The sequence below is a fragment of the Triplophysa dalaica genome, chromosome 18, assembly GCF_015846415.1.
Source record: "Triplophysa dalaica isolate WHDGS20190420 chromosome 18, ASM1584641v1, whole genome shotgun sequence".
Lineage (NCBI taxonomy): Eukaryota > Metazoa > Chordata > Actinopteri > Cypriniformes > Nemacheilidae > Triplophysa > Triplophysa dalaica.
The window spans coordinates 21,289,670-21,316,186 of record NC_079559.1 but is presented as its reverse complement, the minus strand read 5'-3'; the positions used below and the strand labels follow the sequence as shown (position 1 = coordinate 21,316,186).

General features: G+C 39.7%; 1 protein-coding gene across 1 annotated transcript; it reads left to right on the top strand.

Annotated features, from left to right (window-relative positions):
* The first annotated feature begins 216 nt into the window (after window positions 1–216).
* On the top strand, window positions 217–26,517 carry gnb1a (guanine nucleotide binding protein (G protein), beta polypeptide 1a). The gene is made up of 11 exons (XM_056772766.1): window positions 217–527; window positions 19,335–19,444; window positions 21,638–21,676; window positions 21,765–21,871; window positions 23,095–23,158; window positions 23,240–23,402; window positions 23,480–23,546; window positions 23,757–23,958; window positions 24,031–24,247; window positions 24,355–24,470; window positions 24,722–26,517. Exons 2-10 carry the CDS (start codon window positions 19,388–19,390, stop codon window positions 24,459–24,461), a joined length of 1,023 nt encoding a protein of 340 aa, XP_056628744.1. The 5' UTR covers window positions 217–527; window positions 19,335–19,387; the 3' UTR covers window positions 24,462–24,470; window positions 24,722–26,517.

Genomic DNA, 26,517 nt, shown 5'->3' with positions numbered 1-26,517 from the left:
CTTTAAATACAGTATGTTTCATAACATCAAAGAGACGCTTACATATCGTTGCGTTTAAACAGAATAGGACCCGACTCACAATGGGATGTAAATACATAATTTGAACCACTGAAATTATGATACACAGATTATAAAGATTTTAGCCAAATTCATAAACGTGATTTGGCGCGAGTCGGCGTGCGTGATGACGCAGGCGCAGCGTGGGGTTTCCCAGCCTCGAGAACAGGGTCACCGCGCCCATCTTCCGTCTGACGGCCAGAGCGCGAGAGAGACTGAAGAAACGCTTCATCAGCTGTGCGGGGCGTCAGGAAAGCGAGCGAGCGTCGCGTTAGCCGCGGTCATCACAGCACATTTGACTGCAGCGTGTGTTGATTTGCATCCGACTGAGCGCTGTGCAGCGGTCGCGGTTCGGGGAGTAACGGATTGATCTAACGGACCGTCTGCCGGCCGTAACTGCAGCTGTGGATCTCTGTTCGCTGTTTACAGTCAATGAGAGCAACACAACAAACTGCGACGACTGATCACAGGTCAGTGTTCATCTGCCGTCCTTTATTCTGCTCTCTTTCTTGAGTCGGAACACGCGCGCAGAGGCGCGATCGCTTCTGTCACTGTGCGTTTGTTCAATAATAGAATGCTTCGCGGAGGCCACATCCCTGGTTTAATGCGTTAACTTCCTCAAATCACCGTCATGTGCCAAAGATGAGCTGTTCTAGGACCCGTAGCTGCTGTCTTCGTCTCAATATTAATGAATAGCAGGCCATTTTTTGCTGCTGACACGTAACGTTACGGACAGGGTTTATATCAGCCCGATTATTAAGATCTCATTCCCTATGCAGAGGTCCTCACTGAATCGCTTCATTAGCTCGAGCTGTCGATTGTGTTGCTGAAGATGAATAATCGACGAATAAAGCTAAAGCACATCCGCTCACTTCATCGCGTTTGTGCATGGATGTGTCACATATCATGAGAAACAATCTTGATATTGTGTGTGTGTGTGTGTGTGTGTTTGTGTATTTCTTGCGGTCGCTGATGTGAATCGCTCGCGTGCGGTGATGATGGTCGTTCGCACACACAAAGTGTTTATGTCAGGATTGTCTGTGTGTGTTTAATTAGCTTGTGCTTGAATTAACAGGATTGTCTCAAAGTCGAGTTAAAGCGCGTTTAGTAGCGAGCGGGCGCGCGCGCGTTTGATCGACGTGAATGAGGAAGAACAGCGCGACGGATCCGCCTCAGTGTTTCATGACTATACCGATGGCGAATAATCGATGTAATCGAGGGTTTGTTAAGCGTTTTACTGTCATCGGATTATGATATTCGCGTGTGTGTAGTGTGTTCATGTCGTGTGTGTGTGTGTGTGTGTGTTCACGGCCTACAGCTGCTGCTGCAGCCAACAAGATGGCGACCGGTGAAGACACAGCCCTGCCTCAACACATCTGATGTTCAGTTAAACCTCTGAAAACACATTTCTGCCGCTGACACACATGACTGTCACTCGTTTGAGAGATGTGAGAATATGATCTTCACGTCATGAGCCCAACGCAGTCTGAAGCTTATTAAAGATGACAAACTCTTATTAGTTGTAGTGATGTGAAACATCATGTGTGGACTTCAGTGTGTCAGTGAACTGGTGTGTGGTTCCTGCACGTTTAATAACGCTCACGTGCAGAGAGAAATCCTTGCACACATCTCTAGCAGAGACATTTATAAACTCTTCACATACTATTCATTTGATTTATTATGTCCGGCAGGGAATCTATAATGCAAACGTGTTCATTTTAAGGACATTTCCATGTTCAAACGACCATTTATCTGATACATGTGAACATGCTGTAGTGATTAAATTTCATAAATATTTGTTTTGCTTTTATCCAGATGAGATTTATTTTTATCCCACGTTTTCCTCTCATCTGAAAACAGGATTAAATTCTTGCCGTCTGTGGATGGCAGCTGTGTGGATTATGGCTTTGGTCAGTGATATGGCTGATTTGACTTGTGATCCAGCTGCTGTCCCGTCAGTGACCACAAACAGTCTGTTTCACTGTAACTGCAGTGTTTGATGGGTGTGTGAGGGGTCAGTTTAAGGTGACAGTTGCTTCTGAAATCACATATGAAAATTTCTCCTTTTGTAGATGTCGAGTTTACGCAATAGTATTATGTTTCCTGAATGGGTTTGTTTTAAAGGGGGGTTAAATGTTTCACATTCATTTGCTGTACTCATACAGCCAGCGCTTATGAAATATCTGTACGTAGTTTAATCTGTTTTTTTTAACCGTCATTTTGTTCAAAAGAGTCTTTCTTCAGTGGAACACAAAAGAAGATATTTTAAGAAGTCTAATGGAAGTCAATGGAGATTTTGTTTGGTTATCAGCACGCTTCCAAACATCTCCTTTTTTTTCTAACAAGAGAATAAGTTCATGATGTAATAATATTAGAAAAAATATATCATGCACACCAAGAACATTAAGAGAAGGGTTAATGGATGTAACTGGTGGTAATTAAAAGCAAAATAAAAATGAACAAAAACATTCAACATTTTGAAAAAAAAAGTAAAAGCTCTTGGATCATAAAACAATTGATTTTTGACCAATAGGAGGTACTGTTGGTGAAGATGGCGTCCGCATTTGGTGATAACGACACACCAGGTTTTGCTGTTCACACTATGGGCAAGGGCTGCGGTATAAATCGAAAAGAAACAGCACATGTTTTGGGTTGGCTGCGATGTTTTGTGCGCAGTTTATGAGTGAAATAATGTTCATTTCAGCTGCATCCGAAAGCCAGAGGGCGCTCTCGCACAGAAACTCTGAATATATGGTTCACGGAAGAAGAACGATTTACATACACACACACACACACACACACACATACTAGGGGTGGGAATCACAGGGTACCCCTATGATACGATACGGATCGCAATACATGGCTCGCGGTACCAATAATATTACGGTCTGGCTATGTCACGTAATCGATATATTGTTAGACAATTCTGTGACAATACATCACGATATCTGTCTAACTATGAAAACACATTTAAATGTTAGCACATTTCTAAATTTAACAGCCACTTATTTAAACCTGGAAACATCTTCGTGTGAACCAGCTTATATAAAAGAAACCTAAAAAACCATTTGAGTGCAGCAACATGCATTAAATATACGTTCATTTACAAATATGCATGGAGCATATTTTATTTTACACGCAATCTTAAAGTCTTTCTTCGACTACTTTGTTCACGTTTCCCTCGTTTGCGTGTTAAGCGCTACCCAGTGGAGCCATGATGTAATAACGCTTGGAAATATATTTACAGTGCTTGTTTTATTAATGAATTAAAAGATCGATATTCGGCGCATCGTATCGATTCTCGTATTGCATGGAGAGGGACGTTGATGCATCGCCATATCCATATATTGTCCCACCCCTAACACACACACACACACACACATGCTGTGTCCAAAATCACACACTGTGACAGTACATACTGAAGTACCCACCTATCAGCCGTCAAACAGTACATTCTTTATAGTATGAGGGAGTGTAGTATGAATACATTTGGGACATACTGCGTCCGCCTTGTTTTATAGTCATGTGACCCGTATACTCTCTGACCTACGCAGAGGGCACGGATAAAAACATCATTTAGTAACGAGAAATTCATTTATTGGGACCTACATTAAAAACGTAACGTCTGCTTTGAAGTTTTCCGCAATATTTATTTAATTTACTTTTGAAATTTGATCATTGCTCAGCTCCCGTGGCATCATAGGATAGAGAAGTGTCCATCCGATCCAAACACATGAATCTCGCGGAAGTAGTAAGCCATCCGGGTATTTCTCGCCTACTTTTTTTTGCATATTGAGGTTTCGGACGTACTATTCATGACTTGTACTTATTTTCGCCTAGAAGTAAGAGATTTCTGACGCAGTGACAGTTCCAGGAAATGCCACATTATAAACGACTCGACACTATCATCAGCAGTACTTCCTACTGATCAAAGAGCCATAGTTCACAGAATAGCTGTGCATAAAACACAGAATCCATTTCAGAATCGATTTAGACTTGATTCTTATAAATCATTATATATATCGCCCATCCCTACTATGGAAGATAACAATAAAAATAATGTTTAAAATAAAAAGCATGAGCTACAGGTCATCTTCATTTATTTTAATACCTGGGAACAATACAGCGTTAACTTAGAAGAAACATATTTTTATTGTACGCTGTTCTGGACACAAATAAAGTTATAGTTACAGTAAACGTTATAGCTATCGTTACAATGTGGATGTTTTCATATCACAATGTTTTCTCCAACATTTAAAGAGTGATCTGATTTTGAAAAGCAATTTCTATTTCTGCAGCCAACCAGTAGGGGTGGGGAGGAATCAATTCACATATGGATTGAAATTCAATCTTATAGGGCCAGCTGTTCCAACAATTTAATCTGTATCAGAATGATCAATTGATATCCAGGATCGGGTAGTCTGGACTCTGTGCCAGTTTATTTAAAGCAAAACTGGATTGGAATACCCACTCAAAAACAAACTTTTCAGATGACTGAATCTGGGTTGCCAGTGCTTAGCTGAAGCCCTAAGAAATGAGGAGTTGGGGAAACAAAAAAAGTTCTTCAATGGTTTTACCTTCACTCAGAAAAGATTTGCTTTGTCTCCACCTGAGAGACTTTGCATTTGCATCTAATTGTTGGGCTAATGTAGTGAGAAAAGCACTTTAAATTGGTGCTAGAATTCATTTTTCGTTACTGTAGGTTACTTAAAAGCATAATAGGCAGCCTAATCTGTACCAGGGTTGGACCGACAGATGATGCCATCATCCTTCGCCAGTGGCTGATAGACATCATGATGTTGAGATTGTGATTCCGCTTGAAAATGTTCACAAAACAAAGTAGCCTGTTCAAGCTGTATAGCGAAGTTGTGTTAGACTTTATGCAGAAAACGCGTCTGACTTTATAACTGCGCAGCTCATACTGCGTAAAGAAAACACACCTGCGCTGTACAGAGCAGACCCAGATGACTTTATTACTGCGCAGCTCACGCTGTTAAAAGAAGACGCTAATGTCATAGTCCATCTTGATGTTTCACGCACTGGAGCGGATCACAAAACTACAGAATGAAGGAAGGTCAAAATAATGAATTTGATTTGTTATGGGTTATATGTTTTTTATGTTAAATGTTTTTTCTTCATAATGTGCAACTTGCACAAAGTTAACCATGCCTACTTGTTAACATATACATAGAACAATAAACATAGAACAATCATGTTGATTTCAGTTAACATTTTATTCTGCGGTATTGGCATATACAGTCATACCGCCCAGCCCTATTGAATTCTTATTAGGATTTGAATGTATCAGGATAAGAATTGATTTGAATGGAATGTGAGGTACCGAACGATTCCCACCGCTACCAAACACTAATGTAACGCTATAAACAGTAGAAACAGAATTGCAGCGACCTTCTGTAGGCCACCTGCTGTCAGTGTGAGTGAAGCTTTGAAATGAGGTCAAAAGAAAGTACATTGAAAGACATCGTGACCATGGTTTAGCTTTCATGTGGAGAACATGTTTGTGTCTTAACGCCACTTACAAAAATCTTCCATAAGGTTCCCATAACTTAAGCAACATTAGTCATTCAGTACGTTCATTGAGTGTGTGTTTGCTGAGGTCATTGGGGAACGTGCTTCTCTGTCTGTTCTCTACAAGAAAACATGGAAAACTTCTCAATATGTTCTTGTCACTACTTGTGTTCTTGTAAACTTTATAAATTGCAGTCCATGTGCTGTTCCAATTCCAAGTTGACATCTAGCCAAGTGCAGTTCAAATCCCCGGATGTGTCCGTGCTCCGCTCCTTTTATCAAGGATGCCTTGGGAGAGGAATTGTGTGGTCTTATGACAGCTAGGTTTCCCAAAATGCTTTGCACAGCCACAGCAGTGGAGCAGAAAAACTGTAGTTTTAAGAGTTGTTTAGGAGAGACTGTATGTGTTTGAAGTTTAAATCTGCAGTTGGTTAATAATGATAGCGTCTGTTTGAAAAGTAGCTTGGATGTTTTCCGAGATGTCAGGTCCACATAACCACTGGGTGCTCCACGCTCATTTACCCCCAACACAGCCTCACCTCAGCAAGTCCTTCTGAAATTCACTGCTACTGATGTCACTGTAGAGGTTAAAGATACCATACTTTGGGTGTTCCCAGTGACAAACTTTGGTCTTGTAGTATCCTGGACAAATCGTTTTAACTGGGGGTAGTTTCACAGTTTTCTACTTCGCTGCCTTGTTTTTTTCTTACTAAATAACTTGTTTGTATATATTCTATTCTATAAACTTTATACTTTATAACAAACTATTGTGTTTATATTTAATTTAAGTGCAAACATAAACCAGGGGTGTTTTTTTTTGGTAAAAAATATGGGTAGTTGACAGGCTAATATGTTGGGGTGGGATTCGTTTGGTCCCTCATGATTTGATTAAGTATCAATTCTTAGGTCACGATTAGATTTATGATCGATTCTTGATGTACTAATTAGCATATTAAGGATGTCATCGCGTCACGTCTGCGCTCAGAGTCAGACTGTTGTGGTTACTTTGGCTTTTACTCTTAGAACTGTCACATGTTGTATTTTAATACAACCGAGTGCCCAGTAAAGCCATTCTCATTGACGTTTTCTGCTGTCAGACATTAAAGCAAGTACATAGTCATAGTTATTAAACACGACTCATTAGTGCTTAATGTTAAACGGCAGTCACTTCCACGCATTTACACATCATATAACAAAATCATCATACACACACATAAAAAGAGTGGTCATTTGACCAATATGAGTGTATCAGTCCAGTGCAGAGCACCCAGTGCATCCGTCTGTCTAACAAACTGCATATCGACAGCAGTATGTTCATGTTCTTAAGTCTAAACAGTGACAGGTCTTGGAAAACACTATTTTGCAGTCACTGACAAGTCAGCTGTGATATTGTAAGTTGAATGCGCTGTTTCTCCCTGCCGCTCACTCACTGCACAGAGCAGCTGCAGAGAAAGCCCTTCCTAAAAGTGTATTCTGTTTATCTTGCAGTTTAGTCCTGCAGGGCTGGATGTATTTAGTTTTCTCTCTTTCTCTACTGCTCCTTTATGCTCTGCTGTGGTTGCACGTGAGGTTTGCACTCCGGCTGCTGCTCCACTCTTGCGGGTGACTTCCGCCTTATTTGTTCCAAAGACTTCAGATTATTATATTTAGTGACATTTAAAAAAATCTATTTTTGAATTTGTGAATCAATTCGAATCGCTAGCAGATTGAATCAATATTTGTTTTCTTCCCACCATACTCGTATGCAAATTTGTCCTGTGATGCGACGGCAAACTTTTTAAAAACTAACAAAGATAAGGCTCTCTTATGCTATTTTATAAATAGTATTCATTAAATAAAACAATGTAATATTAACAGTTTGTTGTTAATTTTGCTGTCACAAACTAGGACACTTGATAGGACACTATAGGACTACCCAAATAATAATATATTGTTATTTTATTCACTTGGTGCTCTTCTGCGCTGCAGTGTAAACAACACTTGTTCTTACCTTTATCAGTGTTTTTCATGGCTCAAAATGAGGAGGAGGTTGTGCCATTCGGATCGTGTACGCACACACGAAGGCCTAACGCACCTTTAAGTGGCTAACCAAAGTGACTTTGACGTATTTAAAGTTTACATTACATTTATTCATTTGGACAACGCTTTTATCATAAGTGAGTTACAAGTAGGAAATGGTATAAACATTTTGTTAACACACTAAACAGTATCGTTCTAATAAAATGAGATGAAAATGACAATTGTTATGTTACATAAAACATTACTTTTATTCAACCTAACAGAAATGTATGTTTTATAAAATAAAGCTGTTTTTAGCATTTTCGACTAACTTTACAGCAAAGCTCATTCACATCTTGCATTCTCTGTGGTTCACTGGCTTAACAAGGCTTATAATGTTGAGTGACAGTTGTCATATTTAATATAGCGTGTTTTTTTGCAGTGTTGACAGTATCATAAAAGCAATTTCATGATACTGTATTTTTGAAAATTATCTTTCTTTAAAAAGAGAAAATAGAAAAATGCATCAAAGAGCAAATTTTTGTGCATATATGCAATAGGTTAATAAATTGGCTAGATAAATGGACATAAATCCAAAAACTTGCTCTGTATTCAGTTTGGTTCATCCCTACATTTGATTGTATTGGCATTGACTGGTCTAACAAAACAACAAGAAATGCGAGTGTTATTGTGTCATCAGGCAGTAAGCTCAGAATGTAATGCTCCAGTATATTTTCATGCTTTAAGGAGTAAATTTGGATGGGTCATCTTCATGCCTGACTCACAGCTGATCAGGTTTGAAACAACCAGAACATATCAGAGTTCACCACAATATTCTCCCAAAGAAGAACAAGTCAAGAGAACACGTATGCCTTGTGTCCTGTTGAAGGCTGAGAAGAGCCAGTCACAATCCACATGCGTTGTAAGCAGAAAGAGCCTGTCCACATTGGTACAGTTTTAGTTTAAAAAAAACGCTCTTTGTCGCGCTTTCACACATTTTCAAGTCCTGCACATCCACACTGAAACGTCCGTAAAACGCTTAGCAAAGACCCATGGACTGTTCACAGGTAAAACGTAAGTTCATTTCTGTAAAGTGTTTATTTACTTTCTGCCTTATAATGTCATGGAAATGTAGAGGAAAGGCACATATTTTCAAATGTAGAGTGTTTTCAAAGTTTGCGTTGACAAAAACATTGTCTCTGTGTGCAATGAAGTCCAAAATTAGAAGAAAAATTTTTTTTCAAATGAAAACATTTTTATGTTTTATACTGGATTTATACTCGCGTGTTGGACCTATGGTGTAGCCTACGCAGAGTCATGTACCCTACAGCGTAGCCTGACGCGCACCTCTACAAGAATGAAACAACGCGTCAACTCAACGCAGACCATACACAGACCGCAAGACCGTGGTCTGTTTGAACCCCTCCCTCAGGTCAAAAAACTCCACGATAGAGTCATGTTTACTCAAACGCATTTCTGAATGAATTATCAATATAAACAATTTGTGCTTCTGTATGAAACATCTCAAATCTGCAACAAAAGTGACTTTTAACTTGCTGCTATCAATGCTAATGCTTCTCAAGCGAGCTGCTTCTTCTACGGCTCTTGTGTTGTTACAAGCGATAGGACAAGAGTTTCAGAAATCCTGCCATGAGTGTTAAATGTTGAATCTTTCTCTGGTCAGTATGTAGGGATGCACCGATACTACTTTTTCCTTGCCGGTCCCGATTTCTGGATAAAATTGACGAGAAATCATTTCCTTTTCATTCTTTATGTGCTATCTATCTATCTATCTAGTCACATACATTGATTGTCTGGGAGGGTAATGCTTTGTAAAATTTAAAAAAATGTTATATATAAATATAAATAAATGTATTTAAATCTTTTTAAAATTGACTTTGGCAAATAACCTTTGTTAAATATATAGAAGTATTTGTTAATATTAATGGGCCAGAGCTTAAAAAAGTAAAGAACTAAAAAAAGATTTATAAATACTAACGAATATATTGCTCATTCATTGTTCATTAATGTTAGTTAATACCTTTATATGATAAACTAATTTTAAATAGGCTTTTTTTGTGAGACGGTTTAATTTCTATGATGCATTTATTGGAGAATAATCCTGTCAGACGCGGACGCTGTTCTGAACGTCATCACGTGCGCTGTTCTGAACGTCATCACGTGACATTCCCATACAACACGGAGCCATCTGCATAGCGTATTAAATATCTCTGGGCTTATTTAATCAGCAGATTTACAATGTCCTGACTAAAAACATTTTAAACACACATATGTAAATAGTAAGCGGCATGTAATTCATTAATATACATTTTAACCGCCATCCGGTGATGAATGGACTTTTGATGCTTGTCAGGGGCAGGATGCGCAACACTTAGACTTGGAGCAGGAGAGCTACTCCGGCTGCTACTCGCAGTGGAGTGAGTTTTGACATCTTCAGTTCCCTGTGAGCGCTTAAAAAACGCAAATATTTTCATTTGGTTTTCATCTGATTGAAGCGACATATTTCCCGCCGCGCGCTCTCTGTCCGCTAATGTTTGTTTGTGTGTGAGTGAGCGCGTGTGCGTACTCATTGGGATAATTGTAAACGCGCAAACACAGACAGAAAAGACATGCCATCGTGGAAATAAGATAAATAACATATTACTTAAGGGTTATTTAGTTTATGTAATAAAATAACAAATTGTAATCTGGCGCTATAAAGAAAATCAAATCAAATTTACTTGACGTCCAAGGGTGGCGGGGCGAGCCGTTAGGAGGGCGGGGCGCCCCCCTTATATAATGGTAGGGGAAACACTGCTATATGTCTGCGCACTAACCACAGAGCAGACATGGGCTCTTCTTTTATGGCGGCAATCAAGTGCCAAGAGGACATACTGCCGCCCAGTGTTTCTGTGGTTGTATACCGCTTATCTTCTGTGTCCTGGTTGTATTAATGGATACTCCACCCAAAAATGACAATTCTGTCATGAATTACTTCCCCCAAGTTGTTTCAAACCTGTATAGATGTCTTTGTTCTGTTTAACACGAAGAAAGATTATTGGAAATTTTTAGCAACAGACTTTCCAGGACATCATGACTACAATAGTAGGAAACATTTAAATGGTTGTTAAAATTGCCCTAGAACTGTTTGATAACTGATACAATATTTTTTTCTTACTATGAAAGTCATGATGTTGAGTTGCAACCTTCCCGTCTCTCTCTCTCGAGAAACCAACATGGAAGTGCAATACATTGATGGTCTGATAGAGGCCGTCTCCAAACTAAGCAGATTGAAAGAGCCCCATGTTATAAGTGAAAGAGAAAAACATGTTTACAGCTGTAACACCAAATGATTTTTGGTCTATATAGCTAATTTTGCACTTCATGACAACTGGGAGGAGGGTGAATTTAAACTCATCCGTTTAAATTACAGTAAGCCTTAAAACTCTGAATAAATGGGGTTGTTACCACTTGAGTAACAGGTTTTTTCTCCATCCAGGCACCTCAGCTCTGCCCACGTCACACCTTTTTGCCCATTTTCAATTTTCCGGTAGTGACATGCTGCCAAGATGTCAACGACCGGCTCCGCCCACTTTAGGCTTCAAAATTGCTCTTCACAAACCTACATGTGACGTCAAAGACACTTCCATGAAATATACAGTCACCGTTTGCCACCTCTTGAGTGCTTTTCCACCATCGCACCAAATCATTCTCGTTGATCGTGCCGATCCGGGCCAGCCGGTACGTAAACGGTAACGGTTGTTTTCCACCGCGGGGCTGATAACTGAAATCTCTAGAATGTAAACACAAACGTGTCACTCGTTGCCTTTGTAACACAAGAGACCGAGCTATAACACCTCTTCGCGCATTCTATTAGCACGATAAGACAGCCGTGCATAAAATTCAGCCGAGAACAGTCTTCGATCGTGCCGCGTCAAACCAGGATCATGTGGAAATATGACTGTAACGGTTCCAGACCGAGCTAAGAACAGTTCGGTGTGATGGTGGAAAAGCGCGCCATGATTTATTTTGATGTGACACAAAATGGTGGCTGTTAAAGGCCACTGTTGATCTCTGGAGCATCTCTCTGCGCCCAGACATCTGGAGGTCTGAAAAACATCTGCTAAACATCCTAAACCTCTTACAGACATCTGTGGTTGTCAAGGTGTGTTTGTGTGTGCAAAGTGAAAGTAGGCTATAGTATAGGGCTGTAAGATTTTTGAAAAAGATATGACTTGCAATGGATCTGACAGATAGGTGTGAGTGAACACAAGTGATTGAGTCACGGGTTGTGTGCGTGCATGAAGTTTCAACGCCTAGTCTGTTTTGGGACATGCCGTGTGAAGACTTGCGTGCAGTGCGAGGCGAGAGCGTTTGACGAGAATTGACAGACAAGTTCGAAGCCGTTTTGGATGACGTGCCGTATGGAGCCAAGCACGAGTATGAGAAGCATTCAGACGCAGGCCGCGTGTGCATTCTTCTGAAATGGGAATAGCCAACATGCATCAGCATCTAAGATGACTTTGAAACTGTTTTGAGATAAAATGTGCAATTATAACAGTCACGTAGAACCAATCATTTCATTTCTCCAGTAGCGAAAGGGGAGTGGAGGGGATGTGCGCTTACTCAAGACGATCACAGAGAGGGCGGACACGCTTGGGTGCAGTCATCGCATCTCGATTCTTATTCGATTTTGATTAATCGCACAGTCCTAGTGTACTATGAATGAAGGGGATGTGAAGAAGACACATGGCTGCCCGCATCTTCAGTGCGCTCTATATATCACCAACACTCTGCCTGTGTGTGTGTGTGCTCAGTGTTCTCATCGTGCTCGGCCTTCATCTGCGCACACACAAACAGTCAGGTCTATTGAGTGAATGCATTACTGTGTGTACTCTAAACCTGAATATAGGAGCTGTGTGTGGCCTCAGGCTGAAATACATTAAGCATGATGTTTTTGAAAGGAAAACTCTTTCAGGTTTATATGGCAGGCCGACTTTTGTGATGCCTGCTAGATGATCTCCGAAAACATTCCGCTCATTTTTAAGAAGATTAATAAGTGACGTATCCACTTATACTCCGTATATCTGGTTGTTGCTCTGTCCACGTGTTGTGTCATGAACTGGGAAATCCGAGCAGGCATAATGATGATCATTCCATTTCTTTTTTATATAGCCATCAGTTTTGTTGTTCAGGCAGTTTTTCAGGTGGGCATGATTTGCACAAGTTGTGTGGAAAGGTGTAGTATGTCAATTCCGCAGCTAGAGGGCGCACGTTCAAAACGGATACTTTCAAAATATAGACTGTATAAAATAAGGATGTAATGTCTGTGACATCACCCGTAGGTTTGTGAAGAGTAAAAGTGAAGCCGAAAGTAGGCGGAGGCGCTCGTCGCCATCTTGGCATCGCTTCACTGCGTGTCATTCCCGGATAATCAAAAATGGGCATAAAGTCAGGACGTGGCTACAGCTTGGGGGTCTGGTTTGCTGAAACCGCTTGTCACTCTAGTGGCCACGCACCTAATTTTCACAATTTAAAGGCTTAATATAATTTAAACGGGTGAGTTATATAAAAATTCACCCTCCTCACTGTTGTCATAAGGGTAAAATTTGAAATCTAGACCAAAATAACATTTTGTACCAGGCTGTAAACAGGTTTTTTTCTGCTGGAAAGTTGCTCATTTTATTTAATTTCTGCTCTCTTTTGGAGCCAGCGGCAGGTCAATAAAGTCACTTCTGTGTTGGCTTCTCGAGAGAGACAGGAAGGTTGCCCCTCGGTTCAAAACAACAACACCAACAATGTAGCTTGATAATAACCAGACGTAAGTGAGAAATCACGTTTATGGATGATGTGAAGAAAGTTTTATAAATGTTGCGATTGATGACATGGTTTTATTTCATTATAATGAATTCGACTCAATACATAAAATGTATTTATTACTATTTAGACGGATGATCTGAAAACGATGACTTGTTCAGTAAATATATACATGACACTCGTGCTAAATTAAGAACAAGACATTCAAACAATAAGACTAGCCTTGTTGATCGACGTATAGGTCAGCGTCTCTGTCCATGTCACTGGTTAAAATGATGATTTTCTCATGAATATCGAATAGTTGGAAACATTTAGGTGTACGTACTCAACTGAACACAATATATAACATTGGCCTAGTGGTTTTTGGATACTTTACGGGGATTTTTTTCTGTATTGTAGCTTTAAAGAAGTGTTTACTATTTACATTTGCATCTCCTGTTAGTGTGTCATTTTATCATGAGCATTGAAAAAATCTGAATACTTTAAAGTCCACCGCACAGGCCACAGGCTTCAGTTTCGCTCATTGACAAAATCCTGCACAAGGCATACTGTCTGAAAAAAGAGGATGAAGTGCTTTAGTAGGATGTTCTCATGTCAAACTCCTCACTTTCTTCTGCTTTCCTAACATGAATGGATGGCTGTTGATGTACATTTTAGCTGCAGGCTCACTTTGTTAATCTCTGTTCATCGCTTGTTGTTCTGACTATAGAGATTCAGCCAAGTCTTATTTTATATAGCCAGTGGCTGTATTAATGTACAGAATGTAATCTTAAATCATGTGAACATAGTCTTGTACACAAAGTTAACAAAATGGATTTAAAAAATGTACCCCATTATGTTCTTAAACAAACAAATCCAAACATTTCTCTGTACACCTGATTTTAAGATGCAGTTTTCTGATTCCAGTCAACAAAATATTTTCTAACTAGTTCAGCTGGAATTGTCACAAAACCTTGATCATATCTCACCGTACCACAGCAGTTATAGAATGAGGTATGAGTTAGTCAAGACAAGTGGATTCTGTACACTGATAAGAGAGTCTTATGAGCCTGTCTTAGTGTCTTAGCACCCGTCACGTGTCGTATACTCTGATAGTGTTGAAAGCATACTTGATGAACTCAAGGTTATGTAGAACATTTTATTCTACAACAGCAATGTCAATCTTCCGTTTTTTTAGAACTCTGTACATCTCTACAGAGCAAAGTGGTATAGAGAAGGCGGTGGGGTAAAGGACCTCGGGCCGGGACTAGAACTCGGGTCACCTGAAGCGCAGTTGCTCTATATGTCCACACGGTCACAGGCTCCCACTAATGTTCTGTTTGAATTCGGGCTGCACGACATATCTTGATTCCCGTTCAAATCGCAACTGAATCGATGTGGCTGAATCACGATTGTGAAATCGTTAAGGCTGAGATTATGTTTTATGCGTAGCTTGTTCGTAAAGTACGGCTCTGTGATATGTGGGAAATTCTGCTCCATCTGAATGCAGTCGCTTAAAACGTGCATTTAAAAAAGCATCACCCATCAAACATTATCATTATAACGAAAATACCTGAGGAGGCTTGAAAAACAGTTATAGAAAGATGCCAGATGAAGAAAGGAACACATATATTGTTCTTCTTCTATGGAGCATTAGAGTTTCTGTGCGAGAGCGCCCTTTGGCTTTCAGATGCAACTGTATGTCACTGACAAACTGCCCATAAAACATCGCAGCCAACCGCCAAATGCGTGCGATTTCTTTTCCATGAATCATGCTGCCCTAGTTTGAATTGTTTAAAGGAGAAATGCTGATGTTGAAGATCAGTACGTACAAGTCCTTCGTAAGATCATCAAAATGAACCAAACATACTGTAGATAATTGCCTAATCTTTTGAACAACTGAGAAGATCAAGTCATCAAATCATCCGGCTTCTTGTGAATACGTTTGTGTATTATTTACTTCTAATTCATCCAATAGCCAACCAAAGATTTGACGGTGTTTCAGGTGTGACAGCAACCATCCTTTACTCTATGAAGACCAAGAACTTATCGAATGGTTTCATACTCAATTTTTTGTTTCTCAATTTATTCTGTTTCCTATCCAAATCATTTCTCCTCTACATTTTTCCTCATGGTAGACAGATCGTGTTCTGCTGTTGGAAACGCATGTGATCTGTGGATTAACTGCGAGTCTATACATCATACAGTATAATAGAGTTTGAGCGTGCTCTTGCTCTCTCTTCAGTATCTTGATGAGTACAAAATAAAAGCGCATTCCCGCGCATATCTTAACTTAAACTCTTTGTTGAGTCAAAGCACAACTGATGTGATCCACTGCGCCATAAGTGGTCCACAAAACTTAAGAAGGCGTCACTTCTGCAATTTGGACGCACAGCTCACTCACTTGAGTAACACGTTTGAGAAGACGAGAGAAAGTCAGACAGACTTAATCCATGATCAGCACCTCATAACCCCTGTTACATGTAGAATCTGATGTCTAGAGATCCATTTTTCTGATGTTTACTCTTGACTGCACGTTTATATCATTGTTATTTGTTATACATATGGTCATTTTCTTTAAATAATGCATGCAGACTGTATGACATATCCTAGATGAGAAATAAAAAGTGTTATATGATTTTTAAGGTCCTTCTTTGGTTTATGGAGTGTCAAACAACAAGGTTATGTAGTTAATTATTCTTACCTTACTTCTTGACTGACTCTCATATGATTCGTTCCTCCTAATCCTGTCCTATCTGCTAGCCTAGTGTCATGTGATTGGTCAGATGGTGTAGTCTGCTGTGATTGGTCAAACGCGTTTGTAATGAGTAAGGCGGGACAAGAGCGAATGATGATAATGAGTGTCAGATGTGTTGCATAGGTATCACATCTCTTTGGAGGAGATCGGAAGAATAAAAGGACGAGCGACCGGAGTGTACGCCGAGAGAGGACCAGGCCTAGATTTAAGTTATGGTTTATTATGATTGTGTGACCGGCAGTTGACGCTGCCGGCATTTTACTTTAGTTTTGTGGTTTGTTTATTTTTTATTAAAAATTGTTGAACGTTCGCCGGTGACTGCCTTCTTCCCATTCCTTGAATTTGTAACGGCGTTCATCATGTGTCACAAATAGAACGCCTACCATCATTGCTGGATTAGGGTTTACAGGTTTTATATTATATACAGTGATATTGATATTTCCCTCTTTCAAGGATAGTCTTTTAATATATGCCAAGATTATTGAAGCAATCTTCAGTGAAATGACGCGCACAGTAAAACCCTGGGCTTATACTCCTCTGGTGTCATTTGAAAATGAATTGAAACCATTGTTTCCTCAGAAGTTCTTCCTTTGATAGTTTAAATAAGACGCACTTAGTTTCACATCGTAGAACACGGGTCTAGACATCACGAACGAGCGACAGTGTTTTGTGGGAGGAGAGAATGAAGCTTTCGCGGCAGTTCCAGCAAACCGTAAGCGAGGACGATTTCTAGTGACTTAGATCTGTGCGGTTAGAGATACGTTTCGTTTGCGTGATTCAGAGTCGACTCCTTTCTTTACAAGACCATAACTTTTTATTTATTTATTCACCTTCGGACTTACTACTGCAGACTGCTTACTTTCAAACACGACAACATAAAACACTGCATGTAATGTAATTTTCATGATCTAATGCTACTCATTCTTTTAGAGACAATATTCTCTGTTGAATTTATCTGTTGATTACTTCAAGGTATTTTCACAACTTATAATAATAAAACTATGATGAGTATTTACATTAGCTGTCCACAGCGTTAGACAGCCTCAGTCACCTTTTTACATTATTAGTTGTAATCGTGCCTGTCATTAATAATGATCCATCTGATTTACTTTAAATGTAGATAAAAATCATCATTAAATTTATTTGTGGGAATGAGGAATGGGGGGGGCACGGTGGCTTAGTGGTTAGCACGTTCGCCTCACACCTCCAGGGTTGGGGGTTCGATTCCCGCTTCCGACTTGTGTGTGTGGAGTTTGCATGTTCTCCCCGTGCCTCGGGGGTTTCCTCCGGGTACTCCGGTTTCCTCCCCTGGTCCAAAGACATGCATGGTAGGTTGATTGGCATCTCTTGAAAAAAGTTGTCCGTAGGCTGTGAATGAGTGAGTGTGTGTGCCCTGCGATGGGTTGGCACTCCATCCAGGGTGTATCCTGCCTTGATGCCCGATGACTCCTGAGATAGGCGCACGCTCCCCGTGACCCAAGATAAGCGGTAGAAAATGGAATGGAATGGAATGAGGAATGTTTTTTATAATGCCATGTAACTCATAGAATGGCACGTTCGGCGTGTCAATAATGTTTCATTCATCGGTCACACATTAGATAAACTTTGAAAATCAATAAAAAAATTATCCTGAACAGTTTTGAGAGAAAGTTTTTTTTTTATTGTGTCTGTTATAAAATGGAAATCCTTTATTTAAACCTGCAGACACGCACATCCTGTTTGGAATAATTGTGAAAAATCATTTCACGTTATTACACTTTATCAGATTTTGAATAATCTAAATATTGGTAGTAATTGAATGCAATTAGAGAAGCAGACAAACACAATGAAATGAAAAGATCTCTGTTGAATGTGTGTGTGTGTAGTTTGCGAGAGCAGCATTATGGAGGTGATATTCAGGTCATCGCAGCTCTTATTCTGTATTAGCAATATCAGCGAGACACTTTCTCAGCAGGATTATACTTGGCTTAAACTCTTGTGTGTGTGAATGCTGAAGCATTCGCTGGCAGTGAGGTGAGGAGATCTCTTCAGAAAGACACACAGACAGACAGCAGACAGGTGAGGCTTTCACTAGAGAAACAAGGACTGGCCTGAGCCCATCACTGAGTGAAGGTTGTTTAGTGGTTTGTCAGATGTCCTACAGAGATTGAGTGTTTTATGGAGTTTTGCAGTCAATGAAGATGTTTCGGTCTTCTGTGTTTGGTGACTGGAACTGCTTATCTGTCTTAATGTCGAGAGGCCTGTACGTGAGTGGAACACATTTATCTGTTGATGTTTTAGGACATATGAAAGTAATGTTTGTCAGATGTTTCGCTGAAGTTCTGGATTCAGGTCAGCAGGATTGATGTTAACCGGATTATAATGGCTGAATTAACTGTAGCACTGGATTACATCCGTGACATTGACATCAGGACGAGCCGTCCGTCCTCTCTCGTCCTCTCAGAGAAAATACTTTTGTTTTCTAATCGTCTGTCTTTTGTGTCTTCAGACTTTATTTCAATTAAACAGACTTTTGCTGCAGTTTTTAATCCCATAACTGAAACGCAGATCAGTTTAATAAATTCAATTCATGTATACAATTTGTTTTTAACTGATTTGAACACCGTTTCATTCAAAGAAAGCAATATACTAATACACCTTCAGAAATGCATATTGAAAGTGTTTAATAAAGAACTGTATTTGCTGACAGTTTTAAACTGGGTTCATGTGATGTGATTGGTTTGTGCATGGCCTGTCGTATTCTGTTCTTTGGCACAGGTTCTTTGCACAGTCCTGTTGCTTAGTAACAGCATCACCAGTTGACCGGTTCCACAGCCAGAGAGACTGTATGCAGTTCATTCTTGTAGGTTAAATAGATCTTGATAAAGGAATTGAGCTTCCTGGCTCACGCTGTGTGTGTGTGTGTGTGTGTGTGTGTGTACAAGCTTGAAGGTTTTTGTGAATGCCAAACTGTTAAAAAATAGTCATAAATTTGGTAAAATCTGTCAAAGAGATGATAATTTTCGGCTTACCTGTCAACACCTCAGTTTTTTCTGAGACTGCTGAAGGGTGACCCCGGAACAGGAAGAACAGACAGTCTGTCCATTCGAGATTATTTATGTTGTCTCTAAGCCATCACTAATACTAGTAATCAAACTAAATAATATTTGATTGTTGCACTGTTGAGTTGTAATGATTGTTCGTTGTGTGTCCTCAGATCCGTGCGAGAGCCAGTGAGTGGACGGAGTAAAGCCCATCGTCTAGAGGAAAATGAGCGAACTCGACCAGTTACGTCAGGAGGCTGAACAGCTGAAGACCCAGATCAGAGTCAGTCACCACAACCACCATAACTCACACATACCTTACCAAACAATCCACAACACCTCACACACAGTGTCAACGACAACTAACACTACACGTGACATAAATCCTCTGTACGAACACAGCCCTACACATTTAATCAATACACTCTTGTACTACTCATCAATTAAGCTTTAGATACTTTACTATATCATATTGTACCTGGCTATGTCACAATTTTAGTTTGGTTGGTTTGTTGCACATAACTGTAAATGAGAATATGGCAAAAAACAACACTTTATAACTGAATGGACAAATAATCAAACCCCCTAATTCCTAATATCATGCTAGTATCAAATTTCATGTTATGCCTTAGGGTTAAAAATTTACTTTGTTGTTCTTGTTAAATACAATTTAAAAGGCACAACACTGCTGCTTTTTGATCTATGGTATGACCCTCCAATGCCTTGAGTAAACTGAGCTCGTCCTCACGTCTCTGAGAGGTTCTGGTGCTGAGATATGTCTGACACATCAGCCGAATCTAAGGATTTGTCGATCCGCCCTAAAGATTTAGCAGGTGATGCAGATATTGTTTAAACTGTTTAAATCAGTAAATTACATTGACCCCATTGAGATTTTTATCTACCATGGTATTGTAATAAATATTTCATAGTATTTTGAAGTAACATGTAGGAATCAAGCCCTTGAGCTACAGAACAGTCATCAGACAGCACATGCTAAAACACCAGGCTTGTAAACGTTAGCCACAAGGTTTAGTTGCCGCTACAGAAGACCTTAGATCTTATTTAACGCTTCTTCGCTTCATCTGTTATGACTTTATAATATACAGAAAATATAAAAAATCTTTTGTTCGTGTTCCTTATTTTTTGTTCCTCAGATCGCTTGCTAGTTTAAATATTTTAAGTTTACACACTGTTTTATGCTCCGCTCACATCACCATATTCAAATGTTTCATAACTGGTGAATCACAGAATTCGTAAACATTACTTGCATTAGGTATAAAAATACCAACGCGGTATTAAATGATTAACAATAATCCATTTATTACCATAACTTGTTTGGAGCTGTTGTTCTTAGTAAGTTCACAATCGTTCGTAGGAAATATATGAAGTAATGCTAAATTCAACAACTTGAAACATGAAAATGTACATTTTACTGCAACAAATCTTAATAAATTTGGCCATAACATGAGACTGTCAGCTTTTTCCAAACCTAAAGCCTGAGATTTCCTTCTAGAAGTTCAAATAGGGTCGTCGCCTTCAAGTTACAGCCTGTAAATAAATTTGCACAGATGCTTGTTTTGTTTGTTTGTCGTGATTCCTTATAATAAAATAAATAGGCCTACCTTCTTATTGATGAAAATCCACTGCAAAGCTAAACAAGACAGACACTGACCGTGAATGACAAAGAAAACTATATTTATATGCGGCGCTGATCAGCAGAATATCTTCCTCATATGACACTCACATGATAAACAGAAACAAGCACTACGGCTCCTTCTTTCTTGCGGGGTATTTTTTAGGATCTTAACAGTCAGCATGGAGGTATTAAGTCTGTTTACTTTATTTATGATCAACATGATAAACAATAAAGCCAGATTTTCTCGTCAGATCAGGGTTTTGTGACCGGGAGTTAGAGAAGAGTGGCGTGTTTTGACTGCGGTCGGCTTGTTGAACAGAGTAAAATACACCGATATGCTTGTTTTTCTTATCAAGAACATGTCAAACAAAATAAACAAGAGAATAATATATCACAGACTGTCAATATATGTTGAGTTCTGTTTTGTCTGTTTTCTTTTTGTAATATACCTGATTTATAGGAATATACGCGCAGGTTTAAATGCAGTCTTGATGTATTTTTCTATTTTTTTCAACATTAAAATACCTATATATAAGATATAATATTAATGCATTATGAATATTTAATGAGAAATGTAAGCTTGATGTGAAATTGTGTCTAAATCAGTAGATAATGATGTTACGTTTTTATTTAAATAAACCAATATTCGAATATTCGTTTTTTTATGAGCTTAATTATTCAAATATGAAATTATAAAAAAATGCCCATCCCTAGATATTATCAGATATTGCTTCATCAGACAGTGCTCATAAAAACAAACACAAAGCAAAGTTTTGGTGAGATTTCATGAATATTAAACGTCATGAGTTTGTGAGTGTAAACCCTTTGTTTTTCTTGAAGGATGCGCGGAAAGCATGCGCAGACGCCACCCTCTCGCAGGTAAGAGTCTACTGGTCACAGTACAAGAGGAAGTGTGATGATGTTTCTATACAGTGAGTGTCATGTAGATGTGTTGTGTGTTTGTCAGATCACAGCAAACATCGAGCCTGTGGGCCGCATTCAGATGCGCACTAGACGGACACTAAGGGGACATTTGGCAAAGATCTATGCCATGCACTGGGGCACTGACTCGAGGTGAGACGTGCATCTCACACTTCAGGACTGAGGGAGGGAATGAAAGTCCATTGAATTATTTGACCTTTATAATACATGTTGGAACATTTCTATGTCAAGCTGTAATAATTGTGTGTAGAGAGGATTTTAATTTCTGCAATCGCAGAATAAACGTCTGTAGCTGTCAATAGGTAAAGACTTGGGCATTCAAACAACTCTCATAGCTTTAAGGATGTTTTCCTGGCAGTAGTCCCACATTAGACAGAATGAAGAATTGATCCTCACGGACTGTAGTGACATCTACAGAAGGATCAGCCTTACAGGACTCACGTTCACATGAAAACACTTTTGTTCTGTATCTCTCTCTCTCCCTTAGCTGGGGTCAATGTTCTGCATGCCTTTAACAGAGATTAATAACCCAAGTAGTACACATACTGCCCCCAACTGTTAGCCCACATCACTGACACTCCAGCCGTGTGTGTATGTAACACAGCAGATGTGTGAGACCATCAAAAATCTCCCAGATCGATCCGTTTCTGAATTTTGCTTTGGTAGTCGAGACAAATAGATGAATCGAATACAGATGTACGTCTTAATGTTGTTATAAATATTAGCGCTGCAGATATATATAGGAGTATTCTACTGATTTACCATCGATAAATTGGGTATTTGTATAATAAATACTTTTATTATACTAATATGCAACAGAAAATAAGACGGTTCTCTTACAATGAACAACTAATTTGTTTACTTTTTAATAAAATTATTATATTTATTGCTGTGAAAATTTAATACATTACATCGCCATATTATATTCAAATGCAATATAATACAAATGTATAGATAAGAAACATTATTAAAAATAGAAAGAATAATTTCAAAGGTAAACAACTAACTTCAGCTTATGCATGATGCATCTAAATAAGTTTGTTTTTATTTTTACTATTATCCACATAAAATACAGAGTTAACCAGACTTTTATTATGGCAGGTTGTAGAAGACCCTTATTTTTCTTCACTCACTCAAACAATAAAATGTTTGTGAAATGAAGTTCATGGGATCATGTCCTCATGTTGAGGAATCGTTTCAGCCCTGATGAATAGTTTCATGTGTATGATGTGCAGTACTGTAAACTTTGCAGATTATATTTTGGTGAAAGATGTGTGTGTGTGTGTGTGTGTGTCTGTGTCTGTGTGCAATGTCATAACATGATTTCTGAATCTCCAATGGTTTGTTGTCTGTAGGCTGCTCGTCAGCGCTTCTCAGGACGGGAAACTGATCATCTGGGACAGCTATACTACAAACAAGGTGAGGTGAAGTGAAGGCCACACACACACACGTACAGCTTTAGTGCAGGAGCCTGTGATGAACACAATCTTTTTGTTATAGGTACATGCCATCCCACTGCGTTCCTCGTGGGTCATGACCTGCGCATACGCTCCGTCTGGAAACTACGTGGCCTGCGGAGGTCTGGATAACATCTGCTCCATCTACAATCTGAAGACCCGCGAGGGGAACGTGCGAGTCAGCCGGGAGCTGGCAGGACACACGGGTCAGTACGAGGAAACGTTTCAAACGCTTTTTTGCATGATTTCTCTCCGTTGACGGCGCTGTGGTTTCTGTCTGCAGGTTATCTGTCCTGTTGCCGTTTTGTGGATGATAATCAGATTGTCACAAGCTCGGGTGACACCACCTGGTGAGTTTATTTATATAGATGATCATGATGATGATGGTGTTTGAAGCGTTGAAAAGGTGGGACACCTTACACCGCTTCCATCATTTGACATATTGGCATGTGATTACCAGATTTGAGAAAGACTATATATATATATATCTGATCATTGTTGGAGCACCAGCAGAAAGAAAGGAAGTGTCAGTTTGTGTCCTGATGTGTGCGTGTTTTCAGCGCTCTCTGGGATATTGAGACCGGGCAGCAGACGACCACATTCGCAGGTCACACGGGTGACGTGATGTCGCTGTCTCTGGCCCCTGACACGCGTTTGTTTGTGTCGGGGGCCTGCGACGCTTCGGCTAAGCTGTGGGATGTCAGGGAAGGCATGTGCAGACAAACCTTCACCGGCCACGAGTCCGACATCAATGCCATCTGCGTAAGTGTCACACACTGAAACATACCAACGGTGGTTCTGCTCACGTAAACTCACCGCCGCACCTTCTCTCAGTTCTTCCCCAACGGCAATGCCTTCGCCACCGGCTCGGACGACGCCACGTGCAGGCTGTTCGATCTGCGCGCCGATCAAGAGCTGATGGTCTATTCTCACGACAACATCATCTGCGGAATCACATCCGTGGCTTTCTCCAAGAGCGGACGCCTGCTGCTGGCGGGTTACGACGATTTTAACTGCAACGTGTGGGACGCCCTGAAGGCCGACCGCGCAGGTCAGTGTGCAAGTCAAAAACCAGTCGCTGTTTGCTCAAGAACTCTCGCCAGACGGAATCTCAGGCTCGTCCCGGTCATGATGTTTGGTTTGTCCGTGTGTTCTCAGGGGTTTTGGCAGGTCATGATAATCGCGTCAGCTGCTTGGGAGTAACCGATGATGGGATGGCTGTGGCTACAGGCTCCTGGGATAGTTTCCTGAAGATCTGGAATTAAAGCTGTCAGGTAAACATTCAAGTTTCTCTTGTATCATTTTCTCTTCTTCATGCCGTCTCACTCAATCTTCATTTATTTTAAGGGTGAACTATTCTAAGTTGAGATGTAAAAGAGTAGAGAAGCTGGTCAGGATATTTCTGATAACATTTGAGAAGGATTAGCATGATGTGTTTTTATGCAAATGTGTGCTGACATCACTGTATCACTGTAGTGTAATAGGACTCATGTTTCTGTCATGTCACCGTTTTTATTCTTCACAGACGGCGCCCAGACTCTACAGTCGACTGGAAGACCGGTCTAACGTTGAAACGTTGAGTTTTATTGTCCTTTCTGCTCCTCCTCAAACACAACAGAACTGACCCCAACATCTTTAATGACAAATAAGAAAGAAAAATCTCTCCTTTGGAAAACAAAGAAAGAAAAAAAAGAGCACAATTGTTTCACTCAGCTAGATTGTAGTTTGTAAACGGATTAAAGTCAGTTATTGTGCAGATTCCTTTCTGGGACCATTTTTTTGATCTTGTACTGAAAGACACTCATTCCACAGCTATTGTCATCGCGCTAACATCACGCCATCATTCTATTTAACACGGGCACAGGTTTTTCTAACTCGATCGCTTTCTGGCCTTTTCTCTTTTTTTTTTGGACCCCTCCCCATGGGTGGAAATCGAGGAGCCCAGGCGTGCTTTTTGTCTCCTAGTTTTTTAATATTTTAGCATCGAGTTTGTAGTGGGAATATAAAACAAGCATGACGTTATCAATGTTGTGAAACTCTGTCAAAAGGGGTCCACTAGCTGCTATCAGGCCTGTTCATTTAGTCCAGGGATTTTTGCTTTCTGGTCAAGCGAGTTTGTTTTGCTCATATATGTAATAACGTTCAGCTATGTTAACCAAGCATGTGCTGTTCATGATAATCAATGCTCCAATTTCATAGATAAGACCACGTCAATTGTATCCCCTTATGCTTTTTTGTAGCGTTGAATGAAGATTAACCAATCATGTCCTATTGTTTTGACGGTTTTTCTTACCCTGACCTGTTTGCTGTAGATGATGTTGACCGTAGGGCTGGGGCAGATCTTTAAGTTTAGTTTTTCTTTGAAAGAGAGGTGCCCATGTTGTGCTTGGAAAACAGTTACTGCTCTGTGAATGACATGTTGTATAAATCAATGTTTGAAAATAATGATGTTGAAAACGTTTTTAAGTTAAAAATGAAAACCGATCTTATTTTGGTTGTCTGCCATGGGTGGGAAACTCGTAGACTTGCATGCTGTAGAATTGCTTAAAAGAGGTGCATATGAAACTAAGCCCTTGATGTTTTTCTTTTTTTCTTTGTTTCTTAAAATAACCTGTTAAATAGAGATCATCACAGTATTTATATTATTTCTTCTTTGTTTCTGTTGGTTTGGTTTTCTGCTACTCTGTGCATACATAACATACATAACTGGGTTTTATCTTGCAACGCTTCAGAGCTATGCACGTAAGAGAAGCGAAGAGTAAAACACACGACGGTGAGCCGTTCTGTCCCTGAAGAAACACACACGCACGCACACACGCGCACCCCGACCCTGTTTAAAGAACACACACACGAAGAACAAAGACCGTCTCATTCTCTCTGTAGCAAAACAACATTTCTGCTGACACAAAGACGATGCTAGAGACGTTTTGTAACAAACAGGTTTTTTTCGGGTTTGTTCTTTGATATAAAATGCAGAATCGAACGGGAGAATCTGTTGTTTCACTTGACGTGTGTCAAGAGACGCTCTCTTTAATCGGCTGTAGTGGCATTTCTTCCATCCTCTTATTCATTCTGTACAGAAACACAAAAAGTCCTGTCGCTGTACGTTAGGCCTGGAGTTGGCTACACAAATAAAGACTAAAAATAAACTAAGTTTCCTTTTCTCTCTCTCTATACCAGTAACTTGCTCTGCATTCTCTCCTCTTATTCATCTTTTGTATTTCATTTTAAAGTCAGTGTACAACAGAAAGCTGGATGCAAGATAGAAACTATATTAAAACGTACTGTTATTTAAAATATAATAAAAGCAGTTTGAGACGA